Source organism: Stylophora pistillata, chromosome 7 (assembly GCF_964205215.1).
Source record: "Stylophora pistillata chromosome 7, jaStyPist1.2, whole genome shotgun sequence".
Taxonomy (NCBI): domain Eukaryota; kingdom Metazoa; phylum Cnidaria; class Anthozoa; order Scleractinia; family Pocilloporidae; genus Stylophora; species Stylophora pistillata.
In genome coordinates this window covers 32,308,217-32,320,437 of record NC_142525.1, presented here as the reverse complement: position 1 = coordinate 32,320,437, position 12,221 = coordinate 32,308,217, and the positions used below count along the sequence as shown (strand labels likewise).

Genomic DNA, 12,221 nt, shown 5'->3' with positions numbered 1-12,221 from the left:
AATTTTTTGAGACAAGGCCAAGAAAAGGGAAGTTGGAAAAGTAGGAATTTGGGAATCTGTTTCTTTGTTTGTAGTTTTTACATTTTGGAATTTTGCTTCATGACGATGTTCAAAGATATATGATGGCATTCGTATTTAATCGTGTGCATGAAAAGTTTACCAGAAACAAGAAAAGAATATATAAATAAAAATAACAAAAACCATTCTGAATTCCACCATTCAAGCTTTTCCCACCTATCAGCATGGTAACGATTGAAAAGTCCAAGGTCCATGTGGGGTTTGTTATTATGTTTTTTCTTAACTTAAAACAAGAAAAGGAACTTTTCCATTTGTTCACAATTTTTCCAGTCCTGTGATTTTAGACAACAATGATGAAACAATATTGTTATTTGTCCTAGTAAATTAATCAGAATATCAGGAATTTAGAATCATAATTATGAATTACATATAGTAATTTAAATATACTGGCACATATTTGTTTAGTTTTGCAAGAGAGGTCGCAGGTAAGTTGGTTTTTCCTTAAACACTCTGTTAACCATTACTCCCTTTAGATCTTGTCCTGGTGCAAGAGAGGGTTTTACAAGAGTTGTGTGAATCGGCATAAGGATCTCAAAGTCCACGAGCGGTGGGATTTTTTCATCAAATGCTCTTCGTAGAGAGGCCTCAACTATACACGCGGACCACTCTTTCTACAATTGGAAACCGGAAATCACGAAACCGTTTTCTATCAACCACACTCGCTTCGTTTGCCTGGGAGCCTTGTTTACATTAGGACCAGGTAGTGATATCACATCTCGCATAAATGATCCTTTGACAACGGACTTTCCTTTTCCTTTTCCTTTACCGCGGAAAGTGTTGGAACTTGGATGAAACTGCCTTCTAAAACTTGGCATATAAGAACGGCGGACGGAAGAGCTTTGATTTGATGTAGAAGCTTCTGATTGCTTTTCCGTGTCGCTGCCGAGGAGTGTGGAAAGTTCCGATGCTTTTTGTTGTAGTTCTTGTAGTATTCGCTTTCCCTTTCCAGCATCACAAGATGAGTTCGACGCCATGCTTTCAAGTTCCTCGTGGCGCGAAAATTCATATACTAGATCATGTAAGCTTTAGTTTTTTAATCCCTCGCCAATATGACCAATCGATATTCTCAACCCATTGGTCGATATTCTCGATCGCCACATTCTGGACCATAGCGATCGGTATTCTCGATCCCCAATCTGTTTTTTCAATCATCAATCGTGTTTTGGACCATAGCGATCGTCATTCTCAATCACCAATCGTTAATCTCAATCATAGCGATCTTCATTCTCGATCACCAATCGTGATTCTCAACCATAGCGACCGTTGTTCTCGATCACCAATCGATAATCTCAATCATCAATCGTGATTTCATACCACTTTTGAATGGTTTGGCCTCCCATAGATAGCCGAGAGCGACTCTAGCTTCTTGAGTGCTTAGCTTTAGCAAACCTCTCAAGTGCATCCATAGCTCAATAGTGTACACTGTGGCGTTTACCATTTGTTTTATAACATAACATTAATACATTGTAGCAAAAGAGTTTCCTTTTATTTAACAATGACTCCCAGAAAAAACAAGCGCGCGTGGAAAACTAGTCTTTGCATTTGCTCACGTCAGCATCGTGCACCCATGGGCAAATGGTGGACGCTGAATTTACTAATCAGAGCGCGCGCTTTACTTTGGTTATGTTATAATTAAGTAGGGAAAAGGGAAGTTACTTGCCATATTTATATTTAGGGCGGAATGTAATTCCAAACCCTTTTAGTCCTTAAAAGTTAATATCTATTCCAAGGCTTTGTGGTCATGTGTTGACCATTGTCAATTAACTTCTCGAAGGCCTCCGGTGCGATGAAGCGCAAGTAATAAACGACTACACCCGTTCAAATACCTCATTCACTACACCTCGGCCTTTATTGAATCCCTACCCTACCGTGTGAGAACGGCAACCAATGGGTGGAGGGGGGAGGGGTGGGAAAGATCATCCCTGTAAAATTACTCAGTCGGCGTTTAGGTGTTCAGCTTTCGACATTCGGATGTTGTTTGTTCAGAATCTACCGGCATTCTGAAAATACAAGTGCTACTGTTAAATACTTAATTGTGTTCTCTGTTGACCTTTTTCCTTTCCAAAACGAGATCAGAGGTAGCAGAGGGAGCAAGGGCTTGATTTCCACCTAAGTATCATCAGTTTATTTCACAGCTTGTAGTAGGATCGCGTCATGAACAGTCAAGTTGTGTATCAATTTATCACGAGTTGATAGTTTTTTCTTTATTTGTACAGCTATTGATTGATTGACATATTGATTGACACGTGAACATTTGCATAGAATATCATGTGCGTTTGACTTTGATCAGATATTTTCCTTTTCGAAACAAAGACGATTTTAGCAGAAGGAATTAAACGAAGCAATTTAAATTCGAATCGAAGTTTATGGCAGTATTCTCCCTCACAACAGTTTCCTATTCTCGTCACGCAGCGCTTTGCGTGACAGGGTCAGACAACAGCTGGAATGGAGAACAATTGAATATGTTTGATTGTTGTACTCCTCTCACATCGTTTGCTTAGCCTTCCAATCAACGTTTTCCTATTTACTGACCCATTACGTAGTAACCTTGGGTATAAAAACAGTAATTTTACCTGAGTTACTTCATTTACATTTTAGTTTCCTGTCTGCAATGCTACGAATGTCTCCGTGAAGACAATAAAGACGCTGAGAAATATTGTGCGTTATCACCAACCTCGGAACTGGGAAATAACACAAAAGTCAACTGCAGCGCGGTTGAAGATCGTTGCCAAATCGTGAAACGAATAAAGGGAGAATCTGTTGACCTGTTTAGAAGGAAGTGTGTTAACAAAAGCAACTGTACTAACAGCTGCTCTGCCGATAAGGACGGAGTGGAAATCTGCGACTCCTGCTGTGATAAAGATCTTTGTAACACAGGAGAGGGACCTACAGGACCGCCTCAGACGTCAGAGTCATCGAGGATCCACATGATATTGGGCCTGTCTCTGGTTGGGCCATTGCTGATTTGGTTCCTTTAATTCACATGGAGTCCTTCATTGGAGACCCTAGTTTCAAGGAGCTAGTTTGATTTTCTCTTCTCTTTCTCTTTATTCCAACGTGACTAGTGAATGAAGGGCTGAATTAAACGTGTTTCGGGAACCAATTTTGTTTTGTGTTTATCTTGTCACAACTTTAATGGTTTTGAAAATTCACACCATTATTAGGTGGATTGTGCCAACGCTTCCAAACTCCCGGCAATACTGAAGCGCCCGGAATAAAGGTCCCCTGTGCTTCTTTGTAAAAGTCAGTCACGTAAAAGTATTTAGCTTTTTCACCCGTCACAAATAAAATGCAAACTTATTTCACATATAAGCGAAATTTGAGACGATAACGTTTCACATAAAAATAAAAAAAACCAAATTCACGAGTTATTTATCCATGTGAAGTCCTTGTCCTGTCAAAACACTGGTCAAAACCTAATTACAGCCGTTCGAGAACTTTTCTGTATAAATGGGCAAACAGTTCTGCCCCTTTCCTTTGATTACTTTTCTTTCTATTAGTTCAAAATCCAATCAGGTTGAAATAAACTTTGAATCGAAGCCTTTGTTTTCAGAAGATAGTGCAGCCTCTTAATTCACTGCCGATGATGCTGAACCAAAAGCCACTATCGAACACTTGATCAGCCAAATGGCGTGACTAACAGATGCTAGATGTCACGAATTGAAACATTACAAAATATAACCGAATATGATATCACGAAAACTAGCATTTAAGCGGTTGTTGTTCATCTCAAAGAGTTTTATCTTTAAATACACATGACAAATAAATCATTCGAACTATTCCACAAATCCCATTTTCATCAGTCCAGTACCGATTGAATAAGTAATGTCGACTGCGTTATTTACATCCTGCCTAAAGAAAATTCCCAGAAATCACGAGGGCAAATTACATTTAGAGGTTTATGCTCCTTCATGCCTTAAACGCTGGTCAACGTTAGCTATGTCGAGGGCCTCAAAGAATTTACAAGAAGCCATCAATGATTTTAAACACTACTCTGATCGAACGGCCTTTTTGTTTGATCGAACCAGAAAATGCTTTGAGGAGATCGGGGAATGCATTCATCTCGCTCATCAGACAGGCTCAGCAGATTTTATAGCCTCCACGCAGTTGAATGATGTAGAAACAGAATTTAGGAAGACACCGTCTGTGGTCTTCATTGGCGAAAGAAATTGCGGTAAAAGTTCCATAATTAATGAACTTCTCGAACAGACATATCTACCGGTTCACGAGAACCCTTGCACAGCCAGAATAGTGAGAATTAAACATGCGGATGAGATGAACGCAAGGCTCATTAAAGCAGATGGGGAAGTGGTGCAAAGTACAGAAGATATCAAAGATAGACGTCGTCTCGAAGAATTCATAGTGGTCTCAGACAAAGAGAGAGATAATTCAGAAGCTTTAGATGCCACTGTGGAGGTCGGATTAAACCATGATCTTCTTAAAAGTGGGATCGAGTTGATAGATTCACCTGGCAAGAACGAGTCGGACGTGTTGGACAGAGTGTTGGATGATTTCCTCGAGAAAGGCACAGTTCCTCTTTTTGTGTACGTGATTGACGGGAAAATGCGTCTCAGACCTTCGGTAAGTTAAGCTACATCTAGTCTACATGTAACTACTCATAGTGATAAAAGAGATACGTTTTGGAAGCGTCACAGATATACTGAAATTGCTTATCTCCGCGAAATCAATTAATTGAAGAAGGTTTGACAGGGACGCGGAAGTTTTTCATACTAATTCCTAAATTTTTACAAAATTTTTAAACATAACCATGTGATTTCGATTGTAACTGAAAAAAGAGACTGCATCCTTGAGTTGCTTTCGTGCTACCTGTTGCCGCAGTTCTAAGATATCTTCGTGCATCGTAATGTACGTGGCATGATTCCCAATAAGCTTATACCCATTTCCTTTTGGTTTTAGTGTATTTGGAAGGTCTCGAGATCGAGACACAATTTGATTGTATTACTTTCTCACATCTGTGCCGACAAGGAGACATTGTTTAACACTCAAGAGTTTCTTCAGATTGCAGTTTCATTTCCCCTCTTCTAATGGCCTTAATAATTATTTTAGCAGGGATGCTATTAAAAATATTAGAATAAAAATAGAATAAAATAATGAATTAGAACCTCATAACTTTCGGGAGTTAAAGAGAGAGAGCTCTGGTTGTTGACTCGAAGTCTATACACCAAATACCAAATTAAAAACTCATGAAGAACAACTAGCGAATTACCTGTATTATTACCTGTATTAATTATATTTATCGCATAGGTCATGGCTTCAAATCACTTCTGGGCCAAAATGTTTTTACAGGCCTATATCAATATTCAGTACTGTGAGGATCATTTTCATAAGTTTTATGAAACTGCAGTACACATATATGATTTTTATATATTCCAATTCATTGATGTATTAATTGTGATGTGAATAATCTTACTTTTATAGCTGCGTTATTACCCTTTTACTTTTAATGAGTAGGATCTAATTTCCCCTTACAGTATGACTTCTGAATCAAACTCAAAAGTAATAAAAATTAAGGAAGTGATCACCACTCTATAAACCCTTGATCGTTACACAAATTCTCCTCATCATTACCATAGGAAATGTCTAAGGAACAGTATAGAGAATGTGTCTACTGATGTTTGGATGAAAAGGTTAAAATATAGACCTGGATACCTGTAAACCCAAAACCCTTAGCCAGACCTTAAACGTGGTTTGAGAGAAATGGTTTACTTTTTTTATTATTTTTTTTTTTGCACTAATTTGCTTCAATTGAGGAATGTCAGCTCTTTAATCATTCTTGCCTATCTGCATGTTTAAAGTGTCACTAGGTCTTAAATAAAGTCAGGTGCAGTGGCCCCATGGTTATAGTGTGCCTGACTTTGGAGCAAGTGGTCTAGGTTCAAGCCCTGGCCGGGGATATTGTGTTGTGTTCTCATGCAAGACACTTAACTTCCACAGTGCCTCTCGTAACCCAGGTGTTTAAATGGGTAGGGGTGAATTTAATGCTAGGGGGTAACCCTGGGATGGACTGGTATCCCATTGGGGGGGGGGGTAGAAATACTCCTAATCACCTCATACTACGGAAACTGGAGTTGAGGGCAGACCTCATGGGCCACTCGGCTCATAAGCAGACTTAACCCAGTCAAATAAAGTCCTCTAGAGGGGGAAAACATGGATCACTGATGTTCATGGACCTTCAGTTGTTATAGAAATTGGCCTGATATGATATTCCAAAAGCCATACAAGTTTTATACTCAGACTTCTAGTATAAAAGTATTGGGGAGTTGGAACATTTGGGGTCTTTAAAATTTAATTGAGTGTATGCTACACTTTTAAATTCTTAGGGGCTATTGAATCATTGGTACACATTTGGAGAAGGTTCAAGCATCTTGAAATTGCTTAAATTTCTAAGATCCATTTTTTTTCAACCTACATGTATACTATGGACAAATCATACTCATGTTAGAAGATACCTCAATATAAGCTTAATGAAAAGTCACAGAGAAGAGATAGACCCTCCTACATAAACCAAGGGCTGTTTTCAAAAACAATGTTTAGGCTTTTTTTAAACAAAAAATCCACTTTGTGTAAGGCAATAATTACACACCAATTCTTCTTCCTTTCAGCTAGTTTTAAGCACATCAGGGTTCCTAAATGGTTGTAGATCTCTCAATGAAAACTGCAATCAGGTATAAATATATATATATCTTATTAACCAAGCGCGAGGGCCGTACTGGGAGAATATCGGCCTGAGGTCTTTACAGTACGGACCGAGCGCTGCGAGCTCCGTACGTAAAAGACCAAGGGCCGATATTCTTCCAGTACAGTCCCAAGCAAGCTTGGTTAATAAGAGATTCATTATACGACTGAAGTTCAAAGGGACACAAGTGCGGTATCATTCAGGACCATTCGGGACAGTGCCCAGTTTAATACTGAGAGAATATTGACCGGCAATAGAGCATTTTGATTGGTTGATTTTAGTTATTGGCCCTCTGACTGCCCGAGTCGTGTAATGAAAGTTGATAATGGCCCAGAACCCTAAATTATACCTTCAAAAAAAGGAAAAATAAGTATTCACTTAACCAGCAATTTTGGCTACACTTTACGAAGACCTTACCCTTAATTGGTCTGTTTACGAAGCGTGATCGTGGTTCTTCAGTCGTCCTCGCCTTCAGAAAAGTCAAAAACAGCGATAGTTTTGCAGACAAAGCTGAAGGTTAGTTCTGTAAGATACTTTTCCAGCGACTCTGAAGACTGTTTGCATTTTTATGCGTAATTAGCATGAGGCGATAGAGGTAATTGTACGTTGTGTTGGGAAAATATTCACACTCACTTTGTTCCGACACGAGGTGCCTTTTCATTTTGGAAATCACTCGCTTGAATGAGAAATTTGCCCATTTAGACTGGTTTTTTCGCCATTCCATCTTTCTGATTTTCTGTCCCTTAAAAAAAAACGGGTGTCCGTAATCAAAATATAAAAACATTTTTTCATTTCATATGCTTGCAGTTATATCACAAGATATCTCTCATGAACAGAATAGCGCCTGTTTAAGCTCATATAATGGAGATGTTACGAAGGGAGTGGAAATCGACGCAGATAATCAACTACTCTCCTTCTTCCATTCATTTTTCTTTTCTTTTTAGATTAGCTTTGCTTTGCTTTACATAGTTTGTATGTGCTGATAGAGAAAAAAATTTAGTTTTGTATAGACTGACATGCTGCTGTTACAATACGGTCACTTTCGTCGCTTTCGCAAACCTGTCGTGGTCGTTGTCTTTGATTTTATCGTAATTGTTATCAATTTTATCTTTAAAATTATCATTATTATTATCATATTATTATTATTATTATTATTATACACAGGGAGACCGCTTAGCTACGTCAATGTATGCAATTAGTCTACAACCGTTAATGTCGTTACTTCAAAATCGAAGCACTGCAAAACAATGCTGGTTCGCGGATGACGTCACTGGAGCAGGCTCCCTAGAAGAGGTTAAGCAATGGTGGGATGAGTTGAGAGAGGCTGATCCGACCCTTGGATACTATCCTAACTCCAAGAAATGCTGGCCTGTTGTTAAGCCGGAAAAGGAAGGCCGCACGAAGGAAATGTTTGGAGGGACTGGTATCAACATCACCACCGAGGGACGCAAACACCGAGGTACGCAAACACCTAGGCTCTCGGTTTTATCTTGAGCAATATGTGGGTAGCAAGGTGGAAGATTGGGTGAAAGAAGTGACGAGGTTGGCGGAGTTTGCAAGATCTCAGCCACAAGCTAGTTACGCAGCATTTACATTTGGACTTCGACACCGGTGCACGTACCTTATGAGAACACTGCCGGGTATTGAGAACCTACTGCAGCCTTTAGAGCGTGCAATCTCGGATATACTTATACCGTCGCTCATAGAACGTAACTGTTCTGAGGAAGAGCGTAGTCTGGTAGCATTACCGGTGCGTATGGGAGGCCTTGGGCTCATTAATCCATCTGATACTGCGGATGCGGAGTATTTAGCGTCTGTTAGGGTAAGCGCTCCACTTGTAAGCAAAATAGAGGCGCAATCCCATGAGACCCCAGAAGAGGCCGAGGTACAACGACTGGTAGAAAGAAAACCAAAATCGGTGCCAGATTACAAAAACTATCCAAGATAATAACAAAGTTACACTTTTTAAGCGAGAATGCGCCAAAGGAGAAGACTGTTCCGACAAATGCACAGATCCAGACGAACAGATGCAAGATATTGTATGCGACTCTTGCTGTGATGAAGACCTCTGCAACAAAGGGGATGGACCACCTTTTACATGGCAGCCAAAAACTCACGAACATCGCAGATACTGAACAGTGATGATACACTATCGCGGGCTTCCTTTGGGGGTTCCCTTTGTAACTTTTCCGTTTCAAGTACATGTGTTTTGCTCGTGTGTTCGTTTATCTTCGAGATTTAGATTTTACCAAGTTAATTATAAGCGCATATATGAGTTCGATTTGTAACACACCATTAATAGAGGCAAATTTTGCGATTGTATGATCGAGTTCGCAGAATTGATATTAGAAGAACATGGCGGTAGATCAGCAAAACATCCCATGTGTTCTCACCCAAGATCCTACTCTTGTTGATCATAGACATCCGGGTAACGCAAGTGATTTATATTACTAGCTCATCAAGAGCAGCACTATGCAATAAGACAACACACCTATCGGTGTCCCTCCATAGGTTTGGCAAATTTTAGGGGAAGAAATCGAAAGAGGGAGAAGTGATAAATAGGCTGTGAGAGTGTCGTGAAAAAGTCGTGACATAAGCATTAAATACCATTCAGCACTTAATTTATAAAGAGGATATTACGTGGCCGCGTGTGAATACGAATTTTACCTTTGAATGTTAAAAATGTTGTAACTGAGACCAGTAACTCCCCACTCTTAACTACCTTATAAGGTATACCCCAGCCCTCTCCATTCCTTTGTCGGAATACATGACGTACGTATGATAACAATCGGGGCAACTTGACAATGATCACACGATTACTTCAAAATAAGAACAATATCTTCCAGCTTGGCCATTATTTTTAAACGGAAGTTCCAAGACATAACAACTTCATATCAAACATATTCATTTAAAGAGAATTCATCGTGTGATCATAGCATAATTATGATTTGCCATACCGTATAGCCTCCAAATAGCACAGGTTTCCTGGAAAACAACATATTTACTAGTCTCCTCTCGCAGCCGTTCTTTGTCTCGGGATCCCTGTGTCTCCCTTCCCAACAAACGGCTGCTCGTGTTGACCAAACATTCCATTCCCTTTGTTTCCTTCCACCAATGAGCGTCGAGCAGTTGTTCGAGACCCGCCAATCAGGAAGCGAAAAATTGTTGTTGGGGAGGGAGACACAGGGATTCCGAGACAAAGAACGGCTGCGAGAGGAGACTACATATTTAGATAAGTTGCATGCGGAAAAGAGGAAACATTTGGAGTTATTGAGGGTTCTCTTCGATTCTCTGTTATTGTCCACATACATCTTTTTAACCACAACTGACAGAGAGATGATTCCAATGGGAGAAACAAGACTACTAGTACTTTTATTATTTGTAACGAAAGGTAAGGAACAAGAATCGTGATATTAATGTCATTTGTCAACTTCGATTTCAAATCGATCGAAGCGCTTTCTTCCTTTGTTTTCCGAAGCGCAAAACCCGTCACGGATTCTTCAGTTACGGCTCGTGTCTGGTAAAAGAACTCTATAGAAAAATTCACTGCCTGACGAGTGAATTCCACGTTAAATTTCACGAGAAAAACCGATATCGCACGAATCGCTTCGCGATTCGTGCGATATCGATTTTTCAAGTGAAATTTAACGTGGAATTTACGAGTCATATTGTGAATTTTTCTTGAATCGCATAACAGAATAAAAATAAGAAAACAAGAAATTAAAACGGCAGTGTTATTGTTTGTTTTTATTCCGTACGCGCGCCCTTAAGAAAGCCATTTTAAAGTCAACTGTCAGAACTGTCATTGTTAAGGGAAAGGAAAGCAAGGTAAGTCGCTCTCCTTTGAACCGTCGACAATTTTAATCATACCTCGTGAATTTTTCTTGCATCACATAGCTAAAGCCACCAAATCACTGGGCGAAACGAGATGTTTTGTATTTTTGTGCGCGCAAACAATGGAAACCCTTTCACAAAGTCAGGTGTCAATATCTAGCGAGTAGAGGGAACAAGATATTTTTAGAATGAAAACCACTTTTATTTCAAACTCGTGGAGAAAGCGGTGCCTCACATTTTACAATCTTCAGTAAAAAAACTAAAAGTAGGCAATACGGAGTTATTTAAGACAGAGATTTGCCTGCTACCACTCAACTTGGCAGAATGTGGCGCCGACAATCAACAACTAAATGGTCAAATCCTCAAGCGAAATGAAAATTTCAAGCGTTCCGGTATCAAAGCAAGATCTACAAAAAACCGTGCTTTACAGTTGTAAAAAAAAGTGTATTCAAAATATAATGATTAGGACTGGAATTTCTCGGTAAACTCTGGCGAAAAACAGTTCAGTTAAAAGTCACAATTTTAACTGTTTTTCTTTCATCGCAGGGAGTCGCTCGTTGGTGTCAATGCTGGATTGAAAGTTTATGGAAATATTTACTGGAGAATTATTAAAAGTTACTCCAGTAAACATTCCGCCAACTGCTTCTGCCATCAGGTAACTAGAACGACTGGCATTGCTGTCAAGGTCACTAGTAGCTGCTGTGTTGCTTGGCGTGGCTGAGCTATTGAGAACAATCTCCCGTAAAGCATGACTTGAATAGCCGTTGGTAATTGTCGTGCTTGGCGTGGGTTGAAACCGGCCAACTTATTCGACATTCGCCGCTGTTTTTCCAGAGGATTATGGCTGTAGCTGGATATGGATTCCGGATTGGAGTGGCCAGTGAGCTCTGATATCTCCACTGGGTCGAAATCATCACTGAGCGCTTGGATGACAGTTTTGCGACCACTCGAATTTGTGAATTTGCCGTCCAGTGTTTTTTGAAACCATCTTGTATCTAAAAGAGGCCAGTTCGTCGTCTGTATAGGCTACAATGGTTTGGATTTCGGGAAAAGATGCTTGACCTTTTTCGGCATTGATACCTGTTTTGGTTTTCTTTCGTAACGCTTGTTTGGTTTTCCTCGGCGAGAACTGTCGTTTGGCTTTCTTCCCTCGTCTCTGGCATTTTGATTTTTTTCTATGCGTTTTCTCGTACTTTTGAGCGTGAGTGGTTTCCTCCAGTTTTCTAAAAATTTCAATTTCAATTCAAAATTTGGAAGACATTCGTTTTCTATAAATTTGTTCATATTTGTTCATATTTTCGTAGCACTAGTTGTATTCACGTTTTTACGTTCGTAACAATAATTTTTGCTCGCGACTCACGTCAGCGATATCGCTTTATGCATTAGTGCGATTCCACGCTAAATACCCTCTCTTCCGGTTGACGTATTGACTAATCAGAGCGCGTGTTTACTTTAATCTATGCGATTCTATAGAAAAATTCACTGCCTGACGAGTGAATTCTATAGAAAAATTCACTGCCTGACGAGAGAATTTCACGTTAAATTTCACGCGAAAAACCGATATCACACTCATCGCTTCGCGATTCGTGCGATATCGGATCAAAAATTATGC

General features: G+C 39.7%; 1 protein-coding gene and 1 pseudogene across 6 annotated transcripts in view; one reads left to right on the top strand and one right to left on the bottom strand.

Annotated features, from left to right (window-relative positions):
• The window catches only part of LOC148727470 (uncharacterized), a 28,253-nt gene that overhangs the window by 7,995 nt on the left and 8,037 nt on the right, over positions 1 to 12,221 (top strand). For 2 of the 6 annotated variants that reach the window (XM_088728101.1, XM_088728100.1), the window contains exons 2-4: positions 2,677 to 4,659; positions 7,940 to 10,166; positions 11,156 to 12,221. The exon at positions 11,156 to 12,221 is cut by the window's right edge and continues 1,022 nt beyond it. In XM_088728101.1, the coding sequence (XP_088584227.1) occupies positions 3,904 to 4,659; positions 7,940 to 8,269 (1,086 nt within the window). In that variant the 5' untranslated portion in view covers positions 2,677 to 3,903 and the 3' untranslated portion in view covers positions 8,270 to 10,166; positions 11,156 to 12,221. Of the gene's footprint in view, positions 1 to 638; positions 779 to 2,676; positions 4,660 to 4,995; positions 10,167 to 11,155 lie in introns of those variants that run through there. The other 4 variants (XM_088728103.1, XM_088728102.1, XM_088728105.1 and 1 more) reach the window with 4 other exon arrangements.
• LOC148727471 (uncharacterized) lies at positions 329 to 1,077 on the bottom strand (annotated as a pseudogene).